This window comes from Otolemur garnettii, unplaced genomic scaffold, assembly GCF_000181295.1.
Source record: "Otolemur garnettii isolate 467f Iridium unplaced genomic scaffold, OtoGar3 scaffold00038, whole genome shotgun sequence".
In the NCBI taxonomy this organism is placed as follows: Eukaryota; Metazoa; Chordata; class Mammalia; order Primates; family Galagidae; genus Otolemur; species Otolemur garnettii.
The window spans coordinates 10,093,831-10,104,943 of record NW_003852433.1 but is presented as its reverse complement, the minus strand read 5'-3'; the positions used below and the strand labels follow the sequence as shown (position 1 = coordinate 10,104,943).

Below are 11,113 nucleotides of genomic sequence, written 5' to 3'. Positions count from 1 at the left end.
TGCCATCTGGCCTCAATATCTTGTGATTTGTAATATAGATATTTCACCTGGAATCTGTTTTCCTTTGAAGTTGCATGTTTAAGAGGAATTATTTACTATCTTTGAGCATTTTATTTTCTTTTAATATAAAAGCTATAAAATATAAGATGTGGAAAAGAGAAAATACCTGAATAACAAGTGAAGTACAGTCAAAAACAAAGTCATATGAGGCTGGGCATGGTGGCTCACACCTGTAATCCAAGCACTCTGGGAGGCTGAGGTGAGCAGATTGCCTGAGCTCAGGAGTTTGAGACCAGCCTGAGCTAGAGTGAGACCCTGTCACTAAAAAGACAGCAAGTGTTATGGCAGGCACCTGTAGTTCCAGGTACTCGGGAGGCTGAGGCAAGACAATCACTTGAGCCCAAGGGTTTGAGGTTTCTGTGAGCTATGACGTCATGGGAGTCTACCAAGGGTGACAAAGTGAGACTTGGTCCCAGGGGGAAAAAAAAATCCTGTAGTTTGATTTTGTTCATTCTTTGGAAAACTTGTTCCCAGACACTCTGTTACTGCAAGTGTATATGCATGAAACTATATTTCTCATGTTTACGATAAAAGTATTTTCTTTACTGTTGAGGATAGAGCCAGAGTTCTTTCTGTTTGGTACCCAGGGCCATGTACTCCTAGCCTCTGTTTCTCTTTTGCTCAGACCGAACAAGTGGAAAGAAATTACATTAAAGAAAAGAAAGCAGCAGTGAAAGAATTTGAAGACAAGAAGGTTGAGCTGAAAGAGAACCTGATTGCTGAGCTAGAAGAAAAGAAGAAAATGATTGAAAATGAAAAGCTGACGATGGAACTGACTGGAGGTATGAAAGACCCATGGGGTGGGTTCCTGGGAGCCCTGAAAGAGCTGTACTTATTGCTTCTGTCTTCTAACTCAAGAGCAGGGCGAGGTGAGGGAGAGTGGACTTTGACCTCGCGGAGCAGAGTTCCAGCTTCACCTTGCATTGGCTGTGTGACCTTAGTTGAGCTGCTTAACTTCTCTGCATCTACTTCCTCCACTTTAAAATGGGGTTGGTCAGGGTGGCGCCTGTGGCTCAGAGGAGTAGGGCACTGGCCTCATATGCTGGTGGTGGGGGGTTCTAACCAGGCCCTGGTCAAAAACTGCAAAATAAAATAAAATAAAATGGGGCTGGCTCGGCGCCTGTGGCTCAAGTGGCTAAGGTGCCAGCCACATACACCTAAGGTGGCGGTTCAAATCCAGCCTGGGCTCACCAAAACAACAACGATGGCTGCAACCAAAAAATGGCCAGGCGTTGTGGCGGGCGCCTATGGTCCCAGCTACTTGGGAGGCTGAGGCAGGAGACTCGCTTGAGCCCAGGAGTTGGAGGTTACTGTGAGCTGTGATGCCATGGCACTCTACCCAGGGGGATAGCTTAAGGCTGTGTTTCTAAAAAAAAAAAAAAAAATAAAATAAAATAAATGGGGCTGGTCATACCCTGTCTGACAGGATTGTAGTTAGGCACAAATGCCTAGTATAGTGTCCTGTAGATAACAGGTGTTCAGTAGATGGCAGATCTCTGGTAGTAGTTGCAAGTCTAGCTCATGCTGTACTCAGTTCTTGGGACATTTGCATCTTTGTTATGTTACCAAGTTATTTACCCAACTCCATCACTGGTGATGAGAATTTTCTTTTTTTTTTTTTCCCTAGTCTGCCTTAATTACAGAAAAGGTATTGTCTTTCTTTGACCTAGATCTGAGAACAAAGGCTTTCAGCTATGTAATGTATGCTATTAGATCTCTTCCACCAGGTGTTACTGTGAACGTTACGGAAAGACTGGATATGATTCCAGCAGTGTAGCTAAACTTAACTAATTCCTATGAAGATAGTAAAGTTGCATAAGACTCAGAGCCAATCCCTTCTTAGCCTTCTAGGGCTTAGTAAATCCACATATGGAAACTCAGCAGGTTGCAGGCAAGTTGAAAAGAAGCAATATGGGTGACTCCACTGTTGCCTTACGCAGACTGATGACGCCTAGAAGGATACAGGGAATTGGCTTGAACTAGCTATTTTGGAATGTGGCAAAACTGCAAGGCAGGTGAGTGGTGAGTTTGTCACTAGAATATGGAAGTGGCCTGCCTTTCTGTACACCCGCAAATTTAACTCATAATTATGTTTGGAGGGTACTAGGGCTTTGGCATGTCTAATTTTAGCTGGATTTCATAGGAAATACATGTTTTTATGGAAGTTCTTGGGACTGACTTTGAAATTGAAGGTATCTAGTTAAGGTATCTGTGTTCCTCCCTATATATTTCTAATGCTGTGAACCACCCTAGCCCTCTGCTTGACACTCTAGGCCTAGTCCCATGGTTACCAAAGAGGATGTGGTTGTGCCTGAGGTGGAATCTAATTCTTTTCTTTCCTTTTTTTTTTTTTTTTTGTTTGTAGTTTTTTGGCCGGGGCCAGATTTAAATCTGCCACCTCCAGTATATGGGCCTGGTACCCTATTCCTTGAGCCACAGGTGCTGCCCTGGAATATGATTCTTAAAAAATCTCTCCTTAAATAGCTTCCTCATCAAAAGACTTGGCAAAAGGAGCAAGTTCCTTGAAGGCTACTGAAAATGGCTCAGCAATGTTTTTCTTGCTGAGATCGGATGCTAAACCAGTAGCTTCCAGCAGCACTTCCAGTCTTGATCCTGTGGCAGTGCTTTTCCAATGGGACAGGTAGCACTGTGGTGCCTGCTGCCTGCTTTCTGCCTGGCACACCATTTCCTCTGATGGTGGCTTGGTGGCTGTGACCGGTGTTGATGCCTCATTGCTCTCTGCTAGAGCTACCAGATGTTTGGGAGCCTTCATTAGGCTAGTGGGAAATATCGCCGGTTTATAGCTGCTCCCTTTCCATCTGCAGGGAAGGGTATCGTCACCTTACTCGTGATTTGGCATCCTAATTATTAACAAGCGATAGATATTGTTTGGTCAGGCAATTTTACGGCCAGAATCTTAACAGGGACAGGAGGCAGCTTCTGTGACTTGAGCCTACTAGGGTAGAAAAGACAAATAAATGTGGGGAAATCATCTGTAACACAGTAGAAATAGATTATAGAAGTGTTTAAAGCCAGCCATGGCTTTAAAGGTACCGATGTCCTTCCTCAAGCCATTTGGTACCCTTGGTATGGAAAGCACTGCCAAGGTAATGATAGAGTGTTGGAAGAAGAGGCACTGGAGCTAGAAGGGTAATTAGCCTTTCCACAGATGGTGCTGCTATGGTGTTGGACTAAAGGTCTGCTTTCATTCCTCTAATTGAGTGACTTATTTCACTTTTGTGGATTGATGCCCAATATTAATGTCGCCCAGCTCTGCCCAAAAAAGATATTTTTAAAGTCTCCTTTTCTGGTTGAACGTGAAGATAACTTCCAAACACGAGGCTGATGAGAAGCATAGTCCAAATAACCCATTGGAAACAGTTGTGTTTGGTGACCTTCCCTGTCCAACCATGACTAAAAGCTTTTACAAACCTCCATAGGAATGGGCAGGATGTACTCTTCACCATTCAGCTCTCTCACGGAGAACTTAAGGAAAACCGGGTTGTGTAGGTGGAAAGGTACCGTGGATAAAGGGGCTAGAATGAGTTATATAGGTCAGTGCTTCTCCAACTGTTGTGTGTATATGAATCACTTGGGGGGATCTTGATAAAAGGCAGATTCGGAGGGCTGGGCGTGGTGGCTCACCTGTAATCCTAGGCAAGTGGATTGCCTGAGTTCATAGGTTTTTTGAGACCAGCCTGAGCCAGAGTGAGACCTTGTCTGTAAAAATAGCTGGGCATTGTGGCGGGTGCCTGTAGTCCCAGCTACTTGGGAGGCTGAAACAAGAAAATTGCTTAAACCCAGGAGTTTGAGGTTGCTGTGAGCTATGATGCCATAGCACTCTATCACAGGTGACAAAGTGAGTCTCTGTCTCCAACCCAAAAAACAAATTTGCAAATTTGGGTTCAGGGTGTCTTTTGTGGAGGCTGAGATCCTACATTTTAACTACCTCCCAGGGCTGCTGGTAGGATGGTACTTTGAGTGGTGAGCTTATAGAGAGAATACCAGAGTTGGAGTTTTCTCTGAGTTGAGGCCAAGATTGTAAGTAACTCAAATAATCATTGAGAACCTAATGAGCTTTAAAAAGTGAGGAGCTTTGTCATTTTTAATGTGTTTTTCATATTCTTTATCACAGCTGCCTTTTCTCCTTCCACCAGCCCATTAAGTGTCACTTCATTTTCTTGTTTACTGGGGGCATCTTCCAACCCTCAGTCTCCTATGGAAGCTACTCATGACCTCCCAAGCCTGGGAGTTTCCTTTAGTACTGGATTCCTAGCTGGTACCATGAGTCATTGTAATGTTAAGAGAAAAGTCGTTTTCTTGAACCTTAAATCCAGCTAGGCATTATATAAAAATAGAGCTGGCTTGGTGCCTGTAGCACAGTGATTACAGTGCCAGCCATATACACCGGGGCTGGCAGGTTCAAACTTGGCCGGGCCAGGTAAAACAACAATAACTGCAACAAAAAATAGCTGGGCATTGTGGCAGGTACCTGTAGTCCCAGCTACTTGGGAGGCTGAGGCAAGAGAATCACTTGAGCCCTAAAATCAGAGGTTGCTGTGAGCTGTGACGCCAAGGCACTCTGTCTCAAAATAAATAAATAAATAAATAAATAAATAAATAAATAAATAAATAAAAATAGCAGAGCTGCCTCTGCAGGCTCATAGACCTGGAGTGAATCCTGGCTCTGTATAGACTTAGTTCTGAGGTAGGGTTTTCTTATCTGGCAATGGAGTGACAGAACCTACTATGTGGTGTTGGTATGGAGGTGAGAGAAGCTGATGCCCATAAGGGTTTCAGGAAGTGGCAGGTGTGTGGAGGAAGCACCTGGACTGGAAATTGCTCATTTGGTTGCTGTAGCTTCCTTTGAGTTGGTGTCATCATTCTGATTTTACAGGCTTCTCTGAGGCTTTGCTTCTGTGGGGATACCATATGCTCAGAGTCCCTCAATGAAATAGATAGTGGTTAAGCCAGAGTTTGTCTGACTCCACATTATCGCAGCTCTCTGCAGATGCCACGTGTGCATGTGGTGCTGAGAATCCACACACTAGGCTGCTGGGGCAGGGTCGTATCCTGGAGGAGCTGACAGTTGCATAGCTGATGTGGCTTCTCTGTCTTCCCCAACACAATGTGGTGTTGAGAAAAAGGGCCCCAAAATGGAAGTAAGGATTTGATAGGCTTGTTTTGAATGTTTTTTTTTTTTTTTAAACCTTAAGGTGGATGTGGTTGTGCTACTGTATAAGCAGTGAGCTTGGCACAGTATTTAATAGATGCTAATGAGGAGGGGAGGCTGGAAGCCAAGGCATGGCGAAGGGGTCCCACACAAATACCTGGATGTAGGGAGGAGAATTGAGATTAGATTAGATTTTGGGTGGAGTGGGGTTGTCTTCCAGATGTTCTTTGCTGATGCTACTAGCATAGTGGAAGCCAGGCCATTTGACATGGTTGAGGTGTGGAGAGGAATGTTTGATGACTTGTTCTTTATCTTTAAATCCCTTCATTATGATTTCCTTCCTATGCTGATTTGGCCTCCAAAGACCTGAGCTTGATTTTTATCCCCTCAACCAGTCACTTATGGTTGCCCCTGCAGCTTTGCTTTGTGAGAACATTGATGCACCTGCCATCCTACTAGAGAGGGTATGGGGCGTGCTGGGGATTACTGTGGGCCTCTAGTCTTAGTCTACTTGTGTTGCCCTGCCCGTTTTGGAGGTAATTCCCAGTCTGCTATGGTGCCTACTCTGCAGTGGCTTTTCTTTCTGCCACTTACATCCTATAACTTGAAGAGAGTCCTTTGAATCACTGCAAGTATTTTTTTTTTCCTGATAGCCAAGCAAGTATGATCTTGTTTTAATGGTTGAAGTATATTAAAATGAAGCTTTCACTGTACTTACACACTATAGGCAGGTGAGCTGTTGCAAGTGAATGAATAGGCCTAGGCAAGTGCAGAAGAAAAGGCCAGCCAGTAAAGTGCTGATTGCACTTACTTGCAGGTGATTAATTTGTCAGGAATCTCTGTTTATGTGGACTAAGCTGTAATGACTCTGCCTTGCACAGATTTAGCCTGAACTCCCCATTTCTTAGATGGCACACCCAGTGCTGCCTGGGGCTGGGGGAGGAATACCTGTATCTGTCAAATTTTCTGGTAAGTAGAGCAATAGGATTTACACTCCTAAGGATCATACTGCTGGGGAGGAGGTGTTTAGCTGGGCTCATTGCTTGGTCAGTCTTTTTTCTCACATGCAGTCCATATTCTTCTGAGCCTGGTTTAATTGTTTAATGTTCAGTGAGATTCCACAGAGAGTATCCCACCTGAAGCAAAGCTACACGTCCTCCGGCTCAGAGAGGCTTTCTCACTGAAGCCTCTGGGAGGTGTTTTGTGGTTGGGGCATGATGTCTAAAGGAAGACAAGTTCCTGCTCATGTCTTCTCCAGGGTTGTCACACTCCACATGCGGCGTGCATTTCAGTTCTGGCATCTGTACCCAGATTGAGCTTGTTGGGAAATTCAGCTGGCCACACAATGTCAGCTTGTTGCTTATAGTGAGAACTAGAACTTTCCAGATGCAGACCCACATGGTCAGGCTGATCCATTCTATGAATAGTCCGCCTTAGAAGCCAACTAGGCAACCCTGGCATTGGAGCAAGAGGACGTTGGGGAATACTCTTACTGTGTCTGTTGGGGTTGTGACGCTTCCATGGTGATCTCAATTCACACTTCCCACCTGGGCCACTGGCAGGACTGTCCCCTGCTATCTCCTCTCCCCTAGGTGGTGGTAGAGACATGCTGATAAATCTTTAGGGTCTTCACGGTACCTTCCTTCTGCAGAAGTAGTTTTTTAGATAAAATCCATCAGATTATTGCTGTAACCAGGCTAATAGAGTGAATTGATTTTCATCATTTCTTAAGAAGAATTTGGTTATGTTTCCTGGATTTCTGAGGTTAGTGGCCATGATCAGACTTGATGTTATTCCCAGAGCCTCTCAGCTATGCGTTTACTTGGCTTAACGTATTGCCCACATTCCCTGCTCCCCGGCCTTGGCAGCCTGTGGAGCAGTGTGTACTCAGCCGTTCCTTTTGTTGGGCAGCACGCTCCATAATGGGTGTGTGGGCTCCGTGCTTGGTCTCTGCTGCTCTCTTGGATGGGGTGAGCTCCCTTTATGTTTTGTTTTCTAAATTAGGTCTGAATGTTACAAAGCCTCACAGTTGACATCAGCTGCTTTGGAGTATGTAACTTCTTTTCAGCTGTTTGTGGCTTGACTTTAAAAAAAAATCTTTTATAGTTTTTTCCTGCCTGAAAATATAATAATGAAGCCAAAAACGATTGAACTCTCCTGTGCTAGGCACTGTGCTAAGGTTCCCATGTATCATCTCACGTGACCCTCGCAATACCCCGTAAGGGAGATAGTAGTATTTCTGTTACCTAGATGAGTCAACTTGAGATACAGAGCGTTTATGTAGCCCACCATGGTCACAAAGCTGCTGGAGGGATTCGGAGCCCTGGCTCTTAACCACAGTGCTCTCCTGGCCAGTAAGTAACTGGAGAAAGGTGGCACCTCAACATGGAGGGTAAGAGATTTCTTTTAGCCCTCTTCCCAGGGAGATGTGTGTGTGTCCTCTTCCCTTTTTATGATTCTAGGTATACATCCCTTTATGAGGATTCATTAGGTCGCTTATTCTTACTTTACTTGCATTCCATTCATGGGGGAGAAAGTTCATTATCACTGAATAAAGTCCATTTATCATTGTCACCCTGGATGGAGTGCCATGGCATCATAGCTCATAGTAGCCTTAAATTCTTGGGCTCAAGTGATCCTCTTACCCCAGCCTCCTGAGTAGCTGGGATTATAGGCATCTGTCACCATGCCCACTAGTTTTTCTGTTTTTAGTAGAGATGGGGTCTTGCTTTTGCTCAGGCTGGGCTTGAACTCCTGAGCTCAAGGGATCCTTCTTCCTCGGCCTCCTGGAGTGCTAGGATTGGGATTATAGGCATGAGCCACCCCACCTGGCCAATATTACTCATTTTTTAAGAGCAACATGTAGAAACACTTTTTGATTTGCTATGGTATGTTTAATACATACGCTGAGGTTCTGTACCCTGAGTGGTAGTGTATGCTCTGTATCTGTGCTGATAGTAGTGCAGTCAGAAATTGACTTTATCTCCTGATCAAGCTTGACTTCATCTAGTTATTCTGTAAAAAATTGTTAAGCCCCTAGTGTGGGTGGAATTCAAATGCCTAACTGGGATCATGTCGCATATAGAGTGAGACTTGAGTTAGTATGTCTTGTATGAATGTTCTGGTTACTTGGAAGATGGAATGAGTCTCTGCCTTTGGAGACTGTCCCAGAAGGGGGAGTACTGAACTGCACCTCAAAGAATGTTATATGGGAGTTTGACAAACAGAAAAGAGGAAGGTAGGTAGAGGACAGTGGTGCAAAGTCTGGAACCTTTGGGTATCAGAATAGCTAAAAGCTTGCACACAGGGTAGGTGTGAATGAAGGAGAAGGGGGAAGGACACAAGTGAGGCTTAACTTTTATTCTGTAGGAGGGGCGAGCTCTTGAAATCTTAGTAAGAGGAGTGGTATGTAAAATGATTTGATTTGTGTCTTAGGAAGATCACTTAGACATGGGAGGGATGTGGGAGGAAGGGTGGAGTTGAGGCAGAACTCATGTTCTGGTGGATGTGAGGCCTGGATGAAGGCAGACAAGTCACAGATGGCAGATACTGTTCAGCATGGAAGGAGGGATAGATTTGATGCCCCTGACAGGTCGAGGAATGGGTGGTGTTGGGAGGGAAAACAAGAAGAACTCCGTTTGCTTGGAGTGCGGAGAGCATGCAGTGTTGGATATCAAGTGCCATTCAGGGGTAATTGGGAATTACAGACTGAGGAGTGACTGGACCCTGGAGATAGCCTGTATCCAGGGAGCAGGCAGAAGAGGACCCCGAGGAAGGCAAGTCAGCCTCTTTGTACACCACGGCTGGTGGGGGAGGGATTTTAAGGCAGGGGAGTCCATAGTGTCAGACTACAGAGAAGATTAAAAAAGAATGAAAGAGTCTTTTATTATCAGCCTTCATTGTATCATCCTTGGTAGTCATGTAGCTACAAAAGGTTATAAAAGAAAAAAAGTCTGACTCTATGAATGAAGACTTAGTCTAAAAATGTTAGCACTGAGGCTAACAGGTTTTTCATCAGTGGTCTTCAGAACACCCACTCTCTGTGGGAACAGCAAAAATTAGTTGACTGAGATGATCCAAAAGTTCCTTGACCCAAGAGCCTGTAACTCTGGAGTGTCTTAATTTGAGGGAGAGGAAGACTATCTCTGGTTTTCAAGGGTGCTGGAGAGGTGCCTTTCGTGGCTGTCATGCTAGCTGTAGGGCTGCATTTCTGGGAGGGCTGCGTACCTAGGACAGCTGGTCCGAATCTTAGAAGCATGGACATTTTCTGAAGTCTAATAGGGGCATCTGGCTAGGGTCATGTGTAGACTAAACATCCCCAGTAAGACAGTTCTGCATGGGTGGGTATATTTGTCCGCTATAGAAGTTCTTAACTAACTGGCTTTAAGGGGAGTTGGATGGATTGACCCATTCCATTCTTGCTACAGATTCTATGGAAGTGAAACCCATCATGACCAGAAAGTTACGGAGGAGACCTAATGATCCTGTCCCAATACCAGACAAGAGGAGGAAACCTGCTCCTGATATCCATTTGCATTAAGCTTTAATCACTTTTTTTTCTTAAGACTGTTGAATCCTTTGCTTATCTATTAGATAGAGTATTCCCATTGGTCCTGTAGGAAGTAGTAAGAATTGATGGGAAGGCATGTGTAAAATATCTGTGGGATAGGGATTGGCCGTTTTGTTATAAGAGTTCTCAACTGGTGTTGGTGGGAGAGATTAATAGTAGTTATTTGCAAAGGGTACTTTGTGTTGGAAGCTCAGCCTGGCCTTAACACTAACTTCAGAATTCAGAGGCATCTGAAGACCGATGTGCCTTACTTTTCCCACCTGTAATTTTCTACCTTCTGCCTGTAAAATGAGGACAGTAATATCTGATTTTATGTGCCTCAGTTATCTATGTCCCTAAAATAGTAGATTGCAAACTGTTTTTAAATTAAAGCAAATGAGATTTCAGTCAGACATAAAGAAGCCCTTTAATCATGAAAATGGTACCAGGCCCAGGACACATGGAGAAGTGTTTCTATTCCTCTAGAGGAGATAATAAGTAACCCTTTGCCCAAAATGGTTATTTGTCTGCCATCAGGAAAGGGGATAACTTCAGGTCTCTTCACCTTCACAACTGAGCATTTAAGTTGCTGGAGAAGATTAACCTTACTCTGTGTGTGTGTGTGTGTGTGTGTGTGTGTACGTGCGCGCGTGTAAGTGTGTCGATCTTTGGAGTGGAAGCACTTTATAAATTCATGATAAAATGATGAAATTCTTATTTTGCTATTTCCTGTGTTCTTGCTACTATCATAGATAACTAATGAATCTCATTCCACCTTCCCATCACAGCAATTTGTAAGGTGAGGGATATGAATTCTTTTGTATACCTAAGCACCATGACAATTTAGTAGGAGAGTAAGAAATTTCAGAGAAACAAACTATTATTGTAAAAACGTTATTTAACATAGTCATACTTTGTAAATTTAGAAATGCTGGTGCTATTTTGTTGATTACTCTTTACCAGACTTTCAGATGTATTCCTTTAACTCTCAACACCCCAGCTAAACTATTTGTTAACAGATGAACAGATCATGGAGGATCTGAGGACATTAAATAAGGTACAGTTTGATCTTTAAAAATACTTTTATTTATTTCAAAGCTCAGGCTTGATGGTTTTCCACTTCACCTGTTCATATGTTACTTGTTAAATCCTGATACCTTTGACACCTGAAGTTGCATCTGAAATGATTTTCTCTAAGATTTTTTGTTGTTGTTCTTCCTACAGCTTAAGTCACCCAAGAGACCAGGTGAGTGCATGATGTATCGGCATTTGTGCATCTTTTCATCGTGGTGTTGGGAAAGCATGCGAGGACCTGTCAGGGAATTGTTGCA

At 43.9% G+C, this 11,113-nt stretch overlaps 1 protein-coding gene across 1 annotated transcript in view; it reads left to right on the top strand.

Moving 5' to 3' along the window:
- SUDS3 (SDS3 homolog, SIN3A corepressor complex component) overlaps window positions 1–11,113 on the top strand; it is a 36,843-nt gene that overhangs the window by 12,317 nt on the left and 13,413 nt on the right. The window contains exons 6-9 of the mRNA XM_023513312.1: window positions 686–842; window positions 9,661–9,756; window positions 10,778–10,839; window positions 11,007–11,028. Coding sequence (XP_023369080.1) covers window positions 686–842; window positions 9,661–9,756; window positions 10,778–10,839; window positions 11,007–11,028 — 337 coding nt within the window. The remainder of the gene's footprint in view (window positions 1–685; window positions 843–9,660; window positions 9,757–10,777; window positions 10,840–11,006; window positions 11,029–11,113) is intronic.